The following is a 16982-nucleotide window of genomic DNA, read 5'->3' on the forward strand; positions in this document are numbered from 1 at the left end:
TTGGATTAATATCCTGAGAGCAAGATTCACGATTGACCCAGCTAAAATAAAAGAAGCTTCACCGCAGCAAACAGAAAGACATTTCGCAGCTCATAGACCTGAGCTACACATCTGTGCGAGTTGGCTGCGCCACTTGTGTGGCCTTATAAACTTGGTGCCCTCCCCCAATATTTCACATTTTTTGTGGGCACGATGTGGTCCACAAATTTAATCATGACTTCCGCTCACTGGCAGAGTTCATGTGGTTGGCCACGATCCGGAATTCAGTTCGATCCGCGTCTCCTCGCTTCACGTCGCTACGCAGCATCACAATGTCTTCTCAATCTGAGATCAAGTGGGTTGGCGCTCGCCCTGACGACTTGCACCACCATTTGCGTGACGGCGACGCCGCTCTTAGCCGCACTGTGTCGCACGTTACATCCCAGTTCGCGCGGTGCATCGTGATGCCCAACTTGGTGCCGCCCGTGACGACCACGGAGCAAGCGTTAGCGTACCGTGAACGCATCATGACTCACATCCCCGAAGAGAAGCGCGACCCTAACAGTCCCAGCGGCTTCGAGCCTTTGATGACGCTCTACATGACGGATAGCACAACTGCTGACGAGATCCGTCGCGCCGCCGAAACCAAGAAAATTTTCGCTGTTAAGCTGTATCCCGGTACGTACAGACGCATACGAATGCAATGCTAGCTTACTGACGGTAACTGTACAATCATAGCTGGAGCGACGACCAATTCGGACTCCGGAGTGACCAAGATCGACAACATCTACCCAGCTCTTGAAGCCATGGCCGACGTCGGGATGCCGCTACTAGTACACGGCGAAGTAACCGATCCATCAGTCGATCTCTTCGACCGTGAAGCCACGTTCGTGGAGCAAGTGATCAAGCCTCTGGTGGCGAAGTTCCCGCAACTTAAGGTGGTGATGGAACACATTACCACCAAAGAAGCAGCCGAGTTCGTCACTAACGCACCAGCTAATGTTGCTGCAACCATCACCCCGCAACATTTGCTGTTCAACCGCAACGCAATCTTCCAAGGTGGCCTTCGCCCACACAAATACTGTCTTCCAGTACTTAAGCGAGAGACGCATCGCCAAGCTCTGCTCCAAGCGATTGCAAGTGGTAGCAAGAAGTTCTTCCTCGGTACAGACAGCGCTCCCCACGTGTCTTCCAAGAAGGAATCGGGTTGTGGATGTGCCGGAATCTACTCGGCACACGCTGCTCTTGAACTGTATGCTGAAGCCTTCGAGTCGATCGGTAAACTCGATCTCTTCCGCGCCTTCGCGTGCGAGAACGGAGCCGATTTCTACGGTATTAAACGCAATACTGTAGGCGACACTGTCTTGAAGAAGGAAAGCTGGACGGTGCCGGACAGCTATCCGTTCGACAACGGCGTCGTGGTCCCTCTCAGGGCCGGAGAGACCATCGCGTGGAAGCTTCAGTAGGTTTTAGGAAGCAGACGCTGTTAACGTAGGTCCAAGCTGGCGCGTTTCTCTCGCGGTTTCATGTCGAATACTGACGTCAGAATGCGACATGTGGGTTCACTTGAAGACGTTGAAGTGGGTGGAGAACTGTGTGCATTTGCGTCTCCTTTCTTCTTGCCTGTAGTCATGACACTTCCTCGTACAATGAGAGCAGTTACGAAGCTCAAAAAGTCCGAGAAGTCGCGGAACACTTGACTCACGCGGTAGCATGACTTGCCCACGTTGTTAGCAGGTTGTAAAGGGTCTTCAATAACCAATAGCCCGTCCCGTGACAGGGGCGGAACGAGCACAAGTGGCGAATTCGAACGAGAACGAGTCACGGGAGAAGAACGAGTCACAGGAGACAACGCTGGCGACATCGCTCTTGGCAGTGAAATACCGGTATCTACCGATAACAACGTCGGTTCTCCCCACGACACCACCGACACTTGATCCAGATTTTGGCGGAAATCGTTGCCGTAAAACTGCAAGAAATTCATCAGTAGTTTCCCTAAAAGAAAAGGTTTGGTCTCCTGGTGCTCGTCTTGTGAGCCAGTGACAAGCGACGGGAGAATGACTCGTTTGGCTTTCTTCTTGTGTGTCTTCATCTCATTCTTCTTCGGTTGTTGCATTGAAGAACATTGCTTGACGATCTCCTTCGCTATCAACTCTCCTTTAAGACACTGAGCTTCATATCGCGGATGCCAACGCGTACTAACAACAGGCTTTAGCTCCTCCAAGTCATCGTCTGTGTCATGTGCAAGCTTCTGTCCATCGATCATGAAGATCAACGCTCCTTGTTCTCGTAACACATAGACAACCATCAGTAACAAACCGTACGACGACAAACCGCCAACGTACGGGTCATTAAGACCACGTTCCACTAGGAAATGTTTCAGTACAAGCGTCAGTTCTCTCAAGCCGTAGAACGCACTGGCTAGTCCTTGTACCAACGTCACACTCGCCACCCCATTATGATGAATACCGTGTGGCTCATCGAACGTAATGTCAAACGGGATACGAAGCTCCACGCCGTCGATTGTCACTAACACCACGACTTTTAACAACGGAATTGACGCGCGTGTAATTGCGCTCACGTCGACATACGCAGCTAGTTCTCGAACATGGTCAGCGAGTGCTTCTACGCACTGTTGACTGGTGAAATTGAACTCCTCGGTGGCTCCAAAGACCACGAGATCTACGTCACTTGACTCGCCATGTAACCTCGTCGCAAACGACCCGTAACCTTCCACTTGTACGCAATGATTCCATAGTAAATCGATCTCTTCTGTCACCATAGCAATCGCTTGCTGCATCCACGGACGTTTGTCGCGTGCTTCTCGTCGGTGGTGGTTGTAAAAGTCCACAATCTCGTCATGTAAGACCACCTGCATCATCGCTGTCTGCTCTTCGTACAGTCGCTGTAAATTACCAAACGATAAGCCTGTCCGGTTAGCTCCCTCGGCTCGTTCTTCATCCATCCGACGCTCCCGTTCTTTCTCGGTGGCTTGAATGACACTTCTTCTCCACTCTAAGCGCTCTTCCCGCTCTTTCTCTCTCGACATGCCATTTACAGGACAGTTCGCGAGATGATCCGCTAGATTCTCACGTGAACAGATCTCTTTGCAGCCCAGTACGGCGTTCGGACACACCACGTCGTAGGAATAAAAGTCCGTCGTGGTGTCGTCCACCACTTGGTCCAAAGTATCCGGTACTTGACGGTATACACAGCGCTCTAGATGTGACTCCAAGTCCTTCAACATACAGCTAAATGTACATCCGAACCAGCTGTTAGGACACACGACTTCGTAGTCTTCCGAGAACCTCGAGATGGTCGATTGGAACCATTGCGTGTTCTTCATATTGTCCAGAAACATCTCTCGCATCATGGCTTCTTGTTCTTTCTCGATCGTAGCGATAGCCCATTGCCTTCTCCGCTGGATCTCCTGTTCTTCTTCACTTTGAAGCTGTTTTAAGACGTTCAAACGTCGTGCTCGTTCTTTTTCCGCCGCTTCGATGACCCACTGAGTCCAATACGCTCGTTCAGCGGCCTGTTGTTCTTGTTCTCCGCGTATGACGGCTCGTTCTTCAGGAGTGAGTTCGGGATGTCGGAACAGTCTCGAAGTGGCTATACGAGGGGTCAATTTTGAGTCTGGTGTCGACGTTCTAATTGGACTGAAGAACATTTCGGTCTCTGCATCGAGAACGGGAGCCAATGGAGGCGACACGAGACTGTGGATGTGTGCACTGAGCGGCGTGAAGGGTGCAGCAGCAGCGCAAAGGCCTGTGGTCTCCGGAGTGTCATCGAGGGTTGATGTTGTCACTTTTGCAGGCCGTTCGGGCGTTGTAGGCGCGTTTGGAGCGCGAGAACCGGGTTTCTTCTTGGGTCGACGCTTACGAGGGCCCAAGTGGTTCTTTCGCGGCTTGTCCTCATCTGTGACGTGCGCTGCGGCGTCCGCCATAGCTCCGTGACTCATAAGTCCGTCCAGGTTGCCGTCTAATCGTGTAGAAATCATGAAACTTCGAAAAATACTAAGACTAACGTAATAAGGGCAAGAATGTGGTGTGGTGTACACGACAACCATGTTTCTTACATCAGAAAACCAATATCTCCGAGCCATGAAGGTCGACATCGATGGGTTGGAGGTGGTCTTCCCGTACGAGCGCATGTACTCGGAGCAGCTGCAGTACATGCGCGAGCTGAAGCGTGCTCTGGATGCACAGGGTCACTGTATGCTGGAGATGCCCACGGGTACAGGCAAGACGGTGTCTCTGCTGTCCTTAGTCTTAGCGTACAAGGCCGCCCATCCTACTGCAGGAAAGCTCGTTTACTGCACCCGCACCGTCCCAGAGATGGCCAAATGTGTGGAGGAGATCAAGAAGCTCATCAAATATCGAGAACACTACTACGGGGACAAGGCGCAAGTCACAGCGGTGTGTCTAAGCTCCAGGCGCAATATGTGCGTCCACCCACGTGTCATGGCGCATGCTGACGGTGAAGACGTGGACGGCCAATGCCGGAAAATGACAGCGTCGTGGGTCAGAGCCAGAGCTGCGAAGTCTCGCGAAGCTACAGCTGACGGAGACGTCTCTATGTCGGAGGAACCAGCGCGAGAGGTCGAAACGTGCTCGTTCTACGAGAACTACGACGCCAGGAAGAGCAACGACACCGTTCTACCACCTGGGGTCTACTCTGTAGACGACTTAAAGGAGCTGGGCGTCAAGAAAGGGTGGTGTCCTTATTTCCTAACGAGATATGTCGTCACCTTTGCCGATGTGGTAGTATACAACTACCAATACATGCTGGATCCGAAGGTCAGTCAACTGGTATCCAGGAGTTTCGAGAAGGAGAGTATCGTGGTGTTCGACGAGGCCCATAATATCGACAATGTGTGCATTGAAGCGCTAAGCGTCGACTTAGATCGACGTTCTCTAGATAGAGCATCCCGTAATTTGACGACGCTATCGGGTCAAGTGAACAAGTTGAAACAAGCCGACAAGTCCAGACTAGATGCAGAGTACCGACGTCTAGTGGAAGGATTACGGTCCAGTAACGCTGTCGTGGCTCCTAGTTACACGGATCCAGCCACGAACCAAGCTATCGACACTAGTAACGACATCATGATCGCCAACCCAGTTCTCCCCGACGACGTGTTGGATGAAGCCATCCCGGGCAACATTCGTCGTGCCGAGCACTTTGTGGCCTTTATGCGTCGACTTATCGAGTATCTGCGTCAACGTATCCGAGTGCGTCAAGTGGAATCCGAGACACCGCAAGCTTTCCTTCACCACTTGCATCAAGCTATCAATATGGAGATTAAACCCATGAAGTTCTGCTACACAAGACTCAATTCGTTGCTACGGACGCTGGAAGTAACGAATTTAGAGGAGTATAACTCGCTTACGGATGTCGCTGACTTCGCGACGCTAGTGGCGACATATGCCGAGGGATTCATGCTCATTATCGAGCCATTCGACAGCGCTTCAGGCGTACACGACCCGGTGTTACAGCTCTCGTGTTTAGACGCTTCGTTGGCGATTCGACCGGTGTTTGAACGCTTCTCCAGCGTCGTTATCACGTCGGGGACACTCTCTCCTATCGACTTGTACCCGAGGCTACTGAATTTTAACCCTGTGATCCGCGAATCGCTGCCCATGTCAGTGTATCGCTCGAGTATTTGTCCATTGGTGATCACTCGTGGCAGCGACCAGATGCCCGTGAGCACCAAGTTCGACTTACGTGACGATCTGTCCGTGGTCCGTAACTACGGCACGTTACTGTTAGAAATGGCGGCGTGTACTCCAGACGGTATGGTGTGTTTCTTCCCGTCGTATCTCTACATGGAGAAGATTATCGGCCAGTGGGACTCGCTCGGTGTGCTCAAGCGTGTACTGAGCAGTAAGCTTCTCTTTATTGAGACCAAGGACATCGTGGAGACGACGCTGGCGTTGGATAACTACAAGAAGGCCTGTGATTGCGGCAGAGGAGCCATCTTCTTCTCTGTTGCACGTGGTAAAGTGGCAGAAGGGATCGATTTCGACCGCCATTACGGACGTGCAGTGATTCTATTCGGGATCCCGTTCCAGTACACGCTATCCAATACGTTACGGGCTCGGTTAGAGTATCTGCGCTATACGCACCAGATCCGAGAAGGCGATTTCCTAACGTTTGACGCGCTACGTCAAGCTGCGCAATGTGCTGGCCGAGTGCTTCGTAGCAAGACCGATTACGGACTTGTTATCTTCGCTGACTCGCGTTACAACCGTGCGGATAAGCGCACGAAGTTGCCGCCTTGGATCTTGCAGTTCCTCGTGAACTCGCACCTCAACTTGTCGGTGGATATGGCGGTGTTTATGGCCAAGAAGTACCTGTCGTTGATGGCGCAGCCTGTGGACGAGTCCACGAGCGTCAACTCGATCCTGCTAGATGCCGATGGAGTTGCCAAGTGGCTTGGTAAACACCCTAAGGAAGACGAGAGCATGCAGTAAAAGCAAACATTTACAGATACTGTAAAATTCGTTTCTAACTCTCCGTTTCTAACTCTCAATAATTAGAGAGTCGAGTGATTTAGAAACTCTCCATGTTTATCGATTACAGAGCAAAAAAGGTGGCCTTAATCCCTAAAAAGCAATTGCTTAGAGACGGGGGGGCGTCAAGCACGATACCCTCGAACTTGGTCTGGAACCAGTTGATGGCGTCGTCCTTGGTCAGACGGTGCGGGTGGCCCACACGCGACTGCTGCATCTTACGGCGAGCCACACGGGCACCCGGGCGCTTGAGCACGACGAAGAAGTCCATACCGTAAATGCCCGTGGACGGGTCGTACTTAATACCCAAGTCAATGTGCTCCTGGATACCGAAACCGAAGTTGCCGGTCTCGGAGAAGTTCTTGCGCAGCAGCTCGTACTCCTTCACCTTCAGACCACGGTCCAGGATCTCCTGAGCGAGCTCACCACGGATGGTCACGTGGCACGAGATCTTTTCGTTACGACGGATACCGAAGGTACGGACCGTGTAGCGGGCTGTTAAAGTAAAAAAAACACAGTTACAGTTAGTGCATCGGTAAAACTCCCATCTCTAATCACCTTTTAGAGTAATCCACACGGCCACTAAAGTGGCTACACGCGCCTTTGCCGTCCGCTAAGACAGTCAAAGTACTGGACACCAACCTCCAAGATCATTGATGTGTGCGTGGTGTATGTGGCACAGGCCCGATGTACTCAAAGACGAGCGCGATCGGGGATGAACCAGAGCCTCATAGAGAGCGCTCCAGCACCCGGAAAGGCCGTAGATTGGGTTAGACACACCCGCACCGAAGGCAGGTGGCCCGGGTAAGTAGCCCGTTAAGGCGGTTCTTTGCTTTTCTTTTGGTCAAAAAAGCTTACCCTTGGAGTACACGGGCTTCTGGCCCGTGAGCTGCTCGAGCACACGAGCGGCACGAGTCAGCTTGTCACCAGACTCGCCGACGCAGCAGTTGATCACCAGCTTGTCGACGTGGATGTCGCGCATCGCGTTGTTGCTCTTGTCGCCGGCCTGAAGGTTGCGGACACCATTGGAGATTAGTATTGGGAAGAGTATTATGGGGCAATTACAGTCGGACGCACCATCTTAGCTTGTTGTTTTGAAGCTTTTGGAGAAGTACTGGGCGATTGAGGTGTCGACGTCGTTTGGACTGGTTGGCTGGAGCACCAACCAATACTCGACTTGTTCCGCATACTATATTTACTAAGCTGAGCAGCTTTTGCAAAGTAAATCAAGTCAATGCGCGAAATTTATGATGTGTATATGATGTAGTACAGACGCTGCACTAAATACGGCAACTATTTTTAGTTGAAGTTAAGCTTCGAGTGGTAATGGATCCGCGAGGGCCCCCGATATCGTCCGTGTTAACGCCGCGGTTCTCGATACTGTCGAGTCCTCGAGTAGGTCCCGTTTCCGCAACCACAGGAGCATTCATTGCTGTCTATCCAGACCCCATTCCAAGCACCAGTCCGACTATCACTGATATATCGATACCACGACACAGGCTTAAACACACCAGCAGTCAGTTGCGCCTGCAATTGCAATGGATTAGTGCATTCAAAATCCAGCTTCTCGTGGTTCGCAACGCCGTTATTTGCTGTTTCTGCGCTGTTGTGGCCAATGGCGCGTTCTATATTGGCAACATTTTCGCCTTTAAATCGTCGGTGGATCAATCGTTGAACGAGTTCACCATGGCTATGCTAATCTGGATGGCAATAACCTACGCTGTCATCATGCTGATCGCTCACCTACCTATATTGATGACCCAGAAATTCATCAAATATCCTACCAAAAGACCAAGTTTCTGGTTTTGCGCTAAGAAGTTGATGAAAAAGTCGCTCCTCGCCTTTGCTGCATGTCTTTCAGGCATGATCGCAGTTGGAAATATTTTTCAAAACACACGGCTGATGCGCGAATACTTCCCATTCCGACTACACTTTTATTTTGCGGTGGTAAACAACCTCACCTTCGCGGCTGGTCTCATGCACGCAGTGAAGCGAATATACTACGAAGAGACCTACCAAGGTCGAGATCGACGCTCAGTACTAAGTAAACACAACTCGACGACTCGACCGAACGCTTTTCGACCAAAACAATACCGTACACCCAGTTATTGGGCGCGAATATCTTAATCACGTACCTAATGCTTTTATCATCGTTATTGCCGGAGGATACGTCCCACATTGTCCTTGCTTTGGTGGCAACACGCAAAAGAACAGACATCAGTGATGTCTTTTACAGTCTTTGGCGTCGTTCTCAAGCTCATTCTTCAGAAGGCTGCAAGGGCTTTACGTTCTCAAGCTCATTCTTCAAGAAGCTGCAAGGCTTTACGTTCTCAAAAAGAAAATTCGCAGTACGCGACTCATGTGTTTTCTCGTGGGTATCCCGACCGTGTTGATTGATACTCAATCTCGCATTGTTCTACTTGGTACACAATACAACTCTTTTCTCGTCACAGGAACTTTTGCTCTGGCTATCGCTGAGGTTGGGTTTCGAGCTGCCAAAGCTGCTTTTGTTGTGTGGACAACTCGTCGTCGCTCAAGAGCTCTTGACGAAAAATTACATGAAATTTCACATTCACATCAAAATTCAGCAGAAAGGGTTTCTTCAAGTGCAACTTTAAAGTTGGAATTTGAATTTTGGAGAAAACAATACAGCAGAACTGACGGCTGATATGTATGCGGAATACATTGCTATTGGCTGTTCCCAGTCCATAGTTTTCTGGTGGCTTGGACATCCTTTGTATCCGGTGCTACGTCTCGAAGGAGCGCTTACTATGTCGGAGCTTGACGTCTCTAGGTTACGTTTCAATCAAGTGGCTATGCTCGGGTTTCAATGTTTCGTCGAAATTTTCGTCGACTATGTGTGTATCGTTATGGAGATGGCAGCCGGCATCGAGTTTGACCGCATCGAAGGCCTCAGTACGTTTCTAGGAGCGCTGTTCATGACAATGGCTGTCATCAATATCAACATCTCGAGTGGCGTTTATCTAGGTTAGATAGAGTTTAAAAATATATCATTATCTTAAATAAGTTCTAAAAATGGTCCATCCTGCTATTTCGAGTAGATGCACGGTCAAAATGACGTCCCTGGTCCTGAAACTCGCGAGCTCCCGTATCGCCCCAACTCGTCCGTCATTCTCTTCATCGGTCACTCCACTGCGTCCCTCCTTCACATCTTCCGTCGCTCCGGGCCAACCCATTCGAGATGCGATTATCTCTAAATCGGCGATTGCGTTGCTTCCTCAAGCTGAGCACACCCAGCTACATCGCTATAGCATTCATTTACGTCTCCAACTACAATGGCGACCAGCAGCCAAGCTGCAATTACTGATGTTTCGCAACACAATCGGGTGTGTCATTGCTGCAGTATTGGCCAATGGCTGCTTCTATTCGGGTAATATTTTCTCGCTCAAGCTTTCCAAGAACCAATCTCAGCAAGAATTTCTCATGGCTACATTGGTTTGGACCGCTATAGTACACGCTATCAAGATGACGGCAGCCTATTTGCCTTCCATGATGACGCAGCGCTTCCGTAGGCGTCCAGATTACAAACCCAGTCTCTATTTTTGTTTGAAGAAGATCGTCAAGGGTACATATCCGTACTTTGTTGTTTCATTAAGTGGCATGGTCGGTACTGGTCTCCTCATCCAACATACGTCTCTAATGAAGCATCTTCTCCGGTATAAACTTCACTTTTACATCGGCATCTTGTTCAATATGATATCCACCTCAGGAATCGCGATCGTATCCAATGTGGAAAGACCAATCAACTCCAAGGTCGACGAAATGCGTTACGTGAAATTTCGGGCTCCACTATGGAATTGTCAGCTATCTCCCCAGCACAAAAAAGACACAGGTCTTCAAAATATCGTACGGGCTTCTGGCGCGAATACATCGCACACTTCCCCATTGCGATCCTAATGTCAATAGGCGGTGCGTTTGTTCACGTTGTGTCTTGGTATGGTATACTGAATCAAGGAAAATTTGTGATTTTGAGCTTTACAATGTTTGGGATTACAATGAAACTCGCGATTCAAGAAGCTGCAAGAAATTATATCGTTAAGAAAAAAATCCGAGGGGTCCGTACGATGTGTCTTCTAGTGGGGCTGCCGACTGTTTTAATTGATACTCAGTCACGCATCGTATTATTAGGCACCCAAACCGACTCATTTCTTGTAGCGGGGACGTGTGCGATGGCCGTCGCTGAGTTGTGTCTTCGTGCTGGGAAAGCTACGTATGTTGCGCGCTCTATTCGACGTCGAGCAACTGATGTTGAAGCGGAAATACTGGAGCTATCAGCTAGTAGTAAGCAATCTGAAAGGCGTTCTGTGTCGTCCTTGAAACTCGAGTTCGACCTGTGGAAACGACAGATTGTATCTTACCATACGGCGGAATTGACTGCTGATATGTATGCCGAGTATATCGCGATCGGCTGCTCCCAATCGATCATTTTCTGGTGGTCTGGCCACCCGTTTTACCCGGCATTGCAGCTGGGCACAGGCGGTGTGATGAGTCCGGGAGATGTCGCCAAGTGGGGGCTCAATCAAGTGGCTATGCTTGGATTCCAGTTCGTGGTAGAAATCTTCGTCGACTACGTGTGCGTTGTGGTGGAAATGGCATCGGGGATCGATTTCACGCGGATCGAAAGTCGCAGCACCTTTTTAGGAGTTGTGTTCATGATGATGGCTGTGCTCAACATTAACATATCGAGCCTCGTGTACTTGTCTTTTCACAGTCAGTAAGGTACATTTACTGTTAATAAACATTCCTGAAGAAATTCTGTAAAAAAAATCCTAATGAAGTAAAGCTTAGCTAAAACCCGGTATCTCCCGACGGGACGGACGACGTCTTTCGATCGAAACCCTAGGTCTGAAGGTATTGGACAAAGTAGCTGCGAAATACTTGAGGTATTTAATTTTGTATCTCTATAGATAAATCCTATAGTAAAATACCTCTAGCAACCAATTCTTTTCGCCAACTCACCAGTCTCTGATCGACAGCGAGCACTCGCAGCCCCCCCCCGTAGAGATTGTTTCGAAGCGTCTAAATGGACGAGTACACGCGTGATAATATTGCGAATTCTCAAGAAATTCATCAAGTGGTGACAGACATTATCACAGACCACGCCGCTGCGCGCCCTTCCAACACCGTTAAGCAGTACGCTCCAAAACAAGCCGAGTTTAAAACGTGGTGTGCAGGTAAAAAGTACTTGGATGGCTGTATTGTCACTGAAGAGAAACTAGTTACGTTTTTGAAGACGCACGTCCTCGTGGTAACAAGCGCCCAGAAAACCAAAGCTGGTGATGCTAAAGCTCTCAGTTTAGCTGGCGTTGAAGCTTATGCCAAAGCTGTGATAGGTCTGTACAAGTTGCAGCAGGCTCTACTTCTAAATAGCCATCCACATCCACGTGGGAAGACCTATCACGATCTTTTCGACACGCTGAAGCGGTCGGAAACTATGCGCAAGCGAAAAAACTACGCAGATCGAGCGCTGGGTACCGTTCTTGATGGATATAATGTCGAAGACATGGTTCAACTCACTGACTATTGGTTGTCTCAAAACGACGGTGTTTCTTTGCGTGATCGTGTGGATTTCTTTTTGGGGCATGCACTTCTTGCACGGGGCGAGAGTCGCCGCTTTATTGAATTCCCTGATACGTTGACACTGGAGCTACCGGATGAAGGCTCGCAAACATGCACGCCACTTGTGATCATCATGAATCGAGGCAAAACTAATCAGCATGGCCGCATCGAGTACGGGGCAGCCATGCGATGTAAGAACGTAAATGTGTGCCCATTGAATGCTGTAGCGCTCGTATATTACACACTTATTCTCAATCGGGTGGCGCTCATTAAATTTTACATCGCTAGTAAGACGTTGAGCTTTTAGATTTCAGATGTGTGGGCGGAATTCTTAGTCTGTGAAAGGCAATAATAATAATATTGTAAGGGTTACAGACAGCGACGGTGAAATCCGCCCGGTGTCTGAACACTATCCTTCATATAAAATAAAAAAATTACGCGCGACAAGAATACCCGCCCAGTTATTTGATTGGTTGAAAGTGGCAGTTTCAGCTTAAAGTCTGAACACAAAGTACAAAAACGATTCCAAAATGTACAGAACCGATGCAGGGATCAACACATCCTGGGTTGATTGTACAAAAACGCCCAAATACGGCATACGGATTGGCTGAAACTGGTTTCATTAGTGGGAAAACCATGTTTGGACTCGGGCGTGTTTCAAAGGTATGGCGGATTTCACCGTCGTTGTCTGTAACCCTTGCGGCAAGTAAAAGGGTTAGCCGATATTTAGGTTTTGTTTAACGCTATAGTTTTTTTTAGGAAGGGTCGATCCTTCAAAAATGCTAAGAAAAAAAAACTTGATATGCCCAATTTCTACGAGGGGAGAGTTTGGACGAGCTAAGCTCAACATATACCAATACCCACATGTTTGAGGAAGCCCGAGTGGGTGTTACGTACAGAAGTGGGTGGGTTAGAATACCAGGTTTGTTATTAAGCGGCAACGTTATATACTGATAGTGCCTGACGATTCAAATTAAGATTGTTTTGATTAAGTGGGGTGGTTAAAAGCACTTCCGAGCAGTTAAATAGGAGATTAGGGTAAATTAGTGTCAAATCTGCTTTTTTACAGCTGTGGTTGCCCACCCCGGCTGTTTTGAGCAAAACTCGGCTCGCAGACATACTACACGATTGTGATCAATTTGGTGGTTGTCCCGAGTTGTACTACCTGAGGGGGCCGTTTTCGTATGGAACACAACATCGAACACACTTAAGTTATTTCCTTCATTTACCAAAAAAGCTCTCTCGCTTACTCCCAGACACATTGAGACGCTGGATGAGAAGTACCAGGGATGGCTGTTGACAAAATATAACCATCCCGAGGCTACGGTTGTCATGATGGACTTCCTTGAGAGTACGCTGAGAAACCCGCCATATCGGTGGCGGGGGTATTTCTCAAGAGGAGGCGAAGGCTCAGCGCTTGCGCTACCAGCACTGAACTAGGGCTCGGTCCGTTCTGCTGCGTCTATTCAGCCAAGCTTTGCCTAACGTTTTTCTGAGTGGGTTGCCGGATCAAGTGTCCAGGAGGAATCCTTATGACATATGGAAGAAACTCGAACAAAAGTACGGGATCGGGTAGGCGGGAGGCGTAATCGAGCTACGTCGCCAGTGGGAGCGTCTCCTTGCAGCGAACTTGATCAATCTGGAGCTTTATTCGCCCAGCTAAAGAAGCTGCGTAACGACATCAGCATGAAGAGGAGGGGTCTGGTTGGCAAGGACATGGTGACCGCTTGGGGCGCCTTAAAGTGGCTGCGATCAAACTCATGATCGATAGCGGAACGATGATGGGTAAAGGCATCGCAGCGGCGCTGTTAAAGAAGAAATTATTGTGCTGATGCTGTATGTCTGCAAAGTAGAAGCGAATGTTCTACAAAGTGAGCTTGCCGAAAAACGAATTAACTACGAAAAATTAACTACGAGCGGCGCATGTCAAACACATATCATATGGGCAGGTTTCTCTTTGGTCTGAAGGAAGTAGGCTTCTTTCAGCTAATACAAGACGCTACAAATGGCTTCCCATTAAAACGAGAGAAACAACGTCAATGCGAATACGATCAAATTCATCACGGAGTTATTGGCTGCTGGGCATAGTAAAACACGCTTTACTAGCGACTGAGGAGAAAATACGTGAATGCAAAACTATGTTCGTGAATAACATTGAGACTCAATTTATACCAACGCATCTATTCACCCCGGAGAAGAGCGCACGCGTTGAGAAATAAAACGGGGTCTGGTAAATAAGATGCGTGCAGCAATGGACGCAGCAACCCTTCCAAACCAGCTGTGACCTGAAGCTCTTCAGTATATTGTCGACATCGATAACATGAGCGCAACTAGGGCGAGAAACGGCAAAACCCAGTCGGAAAAGTTATTTGGTAAGGTGCCAGACGTGGGAAAGATACGTGTGTGTGGATCAGTTGGATTTGTGCACGTGGCGAAACAAAAGCCCTAGTTATCAAGGCAGAACTTGCTTTGTTATTAGGTTTTGTTCGCTTGACCGCAGGATATCGCTTGCGTCATTTACGGACTAAAACATTGTCGAAGCTCGCGATGTGAAATTCCGTGAGGATATCGCAGTGAGCAGAATGTTTTTTTCTGCGCTGTTAGTGATGCCGCTCCATTTGTACCTTTGCCGGTTGAGTATATGGCAGAAGATAGCGTGCGAACTAGGGCAGCACCGAGTGTGAGTGATTCATTAGCTGAGCATCGAAATGATTTGGCTTGGACTGGAATCTCATGAAATTCATGGGGAGCAGTAGTGAGGAATTCGACACCAGTGATTTAGAAACAAATATTAATGCAAGTCCTGTGGATAGGAATGCACGATTACGTGGAGGAGAGACGACTGGTGAAAGTGCTATGGCCAGAACACTTACGCCTCATCGTGGACGACAATCTCGCATACAGCGAATGCATAACGCTGTTCTGGTTGGAAGATCAGCTAGAGCACGACAGCTCAATGTGAGGCTGAATGGCTATCAGCGGATGTTGGAAGAGCTGCTTATCGGAGCACCGGAACCTATTGAAGAGGCTCCTTGTCTCCACAAAGAGCGGAATGGGACGCAACAATCAAAGCCTAGTATGAGTTGCTGCTACGAAATGGAACATGGAAGTTAGTCGACCGACCGAGTGTCTCCAATGGGAAGAAAGTCAATACTGACATACTGTGTATTGAACGGGCACATTTTACGGTATAAAGCGAGGTTAGTCATCCATGGTATTAAGCAGCGATTTGGTGTTGAGTACTGGAAAACGTACTCGCTGGTAATACGTTTCATCACCATGCTTTTAATGTTCCTGATTGCGCGCTGGTTGGAGCTGGAAGCATGGCATTGATGTGGACGGTATTTCTCAACAGCAAGTTAAAAGGTGTAGTGATCTCACGGAGCAACCGGTGTAGACTTATGACGGTAAAGGGCGGGCTTACCTACTCCAGAAAGGCATATATGGCCTTACGCATGCGGCAAGGATCTGGTATATGACCTTACATGCTTGTTTGGTAGAGATTGGATTTTGTCGATGTGCATTCGATGTGGGTCTCTATGGGAAGTATGTAGACGGAAATATTATCATGGTGACCGTCTACGTTGACGAAATGATGATCGTTGGCAAGACCAAGGATATTGACCGTGTAGTTTCAGAATTGCGGTTAAAGTTTGTACTGAAATATCTTGGACGCGTCAAGCACTTGCTCTCGATGGAGATCTGAACCAGGAGCAATGCTGAGCTTGTATCAATCAACATACATACATACATCAGCTCTTGGGTCATTTCCAGATGGCAAGTGTTCACAAAGCTAGATCTCCGCAAATACATATCAAAAAGATGGTGCCTCTGGAAAGGGACGAGGGCAAAATCAACGACGCCTCGTTACCGTATCGAGAATTTGTTGGTAAATTGCAGTACTTAGTGAGCTGTATTATTCGGAAAAAGCGAATGCTAATCGCTATCTCGGCCGTCATGCCGGCTCGTATACAAATGAGAACTATTTTGATCCCAAACGGGTGCTGCAGTATCTACGCGGAACAAGAGCACATGGACTGGTTTATCACAAATCAGAGGCACCATTAGGCACCCAATTGGAGATTTGCGCGTACAGTGACTAGGATCACGCAAATTGTCTGGAAACTAGCAGATCAATTTCAGGACATGTTCTCCAGTTGAATAATTGAGGTTTCGGCTTTAACCCCTTAGTTCCCATTATGTTGGACCCTACAACATAAGGGTTGTATACCCTAATTCACATTTGTCGCAGCATCTATTTTATGTTGTACCGTACTACATAAGGAAGTTTTTTACTTATAGTTTGTATCGGCCTGACTGGAATACAAAGATTAAGTTTATTCCGTGTGTGTAAAACGAACGAATGCACAGGTGTAGGGTTTGGAATTTCTGTAGAGCACCAGAAAAAGGGTGTCGTCACCCACCAAATATTGTTGGCCGACAGCCACTGAATTCGCTCATTCGAGAAAAAGATCTGGCACGAACAATGGCGGCTTCCACTGGCAAGAAACCCCGTAGCAAACCGGATGATACGAGGAGCATGCAATCCGCATACGCTCTCCGGCGGGAGCGACGCGATCGACGAGCAGCTGACAATCAGCACGCCCCCCAAAAGAAGGCCGCAGCGAAATCACTAAACGCCCCGAAACCGAAAGCCTGCGTCGATGACGGCAGCGGCGTTGATGCGGCGGAGGAGAAGGATGATGAGGCAAAAAGAGCCGAAGCATCGGCAGAAGCTATCGAAGTCCCAGTTGAAGCCATCCCCGTGCCTGCAGACGGAGAGGAGACACCATCGACAAACCCAGCGCTGCGAGCGGACGAGAAGGCGGTGGGCAAGAAGAAGGCGCCACCAGGTAAGAAGAGAGCCCCGGTGCAGGTTCCGGCCATGTGTAACAGTGCCCTTCCGACACC

At 48.9% G+C, this 16982-nt stretch overlaps 5 protein-coding genes across 5 annotated transcripts; 3 read left to right on the plus strand and 2 right to left on the minus strand.

Annotated features, from left to right (window-relative positions):
• Nucleotides 1-281: 281 nt before the first annotated feature.
• Nucleotides 282-1552, plus strand: PITG_15694 (dihydroorotase; the record flags this gene model as incomplete). The annotated part of the gene is made up of 2 exons (XM_002897927.1): nt 282-657; nt 718-1552. The coding sequence occupies 2 exons, from the start codon at nt 312-314 to the stop codon at nt 1443-1445; spliced, it is 1074 nt and encodes a 357-aa protein (XP_002897973.1).
• Nucleotides 1466-3925, minus strand: PITG_15695 (uncharacterized protein; the record flags this gene model as incomplete). The annotated part of the gene is made up of 5 exons (XM_002897928.1): nt 1466-1996; nt 2042-3581; nt 3648-3657; nt 3712-3747; nt 3835-3925. 5 exons carry the CDS (start codon nt 3923-3925, stop codon nt 1466-1468), a joined length of 2208 nt encoding a protein of 735 aa, XP_002897974.1.
• Nucleotides 3926-4082: 157 nt separating this feature from the next.
• Nucleotides 4083-6452, plus strand: PITG_15696 (TFIIH basal transcription factor complex helicase subunit; the record flags this gene model as incomplete). Its single annotated transcript, XM_002897929.1, has 2 exons — nt 4083-4502; nt 4581-6452. 2 exons carry the CDS (start codon nt 4083-4085, stop codon nt 6450-6452), a joined length of 2292 nt encoding a protein of 763 aa, XP_002897975.1.
• A 257-nt stretch (nt 6453-6709) lies between these two features.
• On the minus strand, nt 6710-7589 carry PITG_15697 (60S ribosomal protein L11, putative; the record flags this gene model as incomplete). The annotated part of the gene is made up of 4 exons (XM_002897930.1): nt 6710-6738; nt 6765-6986; nt 7350-7497; nt 7569-7589. The coding sequence occupies 4 exons, from the start codon at nt 7569-7571 to the stop codon at nt 6710-6712; spliced, it is 402 nt and encodes a 133-aa protein (XP_002897976.1).
• A 1673-nt stretch (nt 7590-9262) lies between these two features.
• PITG_15698 (uncharacterized protein) lies at nt 9263-11230 on the plus strand (the record flags this gene model as incomplete). The annotated part of the gene is made up of 3 exons (XM_002897931.1): nt 9263-9407; nt 9856-10077; nt 10641-11230. 3 exons carry the CDS (start codon nt 9263-9265, stop codon nt 11228-11230), a joined length of 957 nt encoding a protein of 318 aa, XP_002897977.1.
• Between the last annotated feature and the right edge of the window lie 5752 nt (nt 11231-16982).

The sequence above is a fragment of the Phytophthora infestans genome, genomic scaffold (assembly GCF_000142945.1).
Source record: "Phytophthora infestans T30-4 supercont1.40 genomic scaffold, whole genome shotgun sequence".
NCBI lineage: Eukaryota > Oomycota > Peronosporomycetes > Peronosporales > Peronosporaceae > Phytophthora > Phytophthora infestans.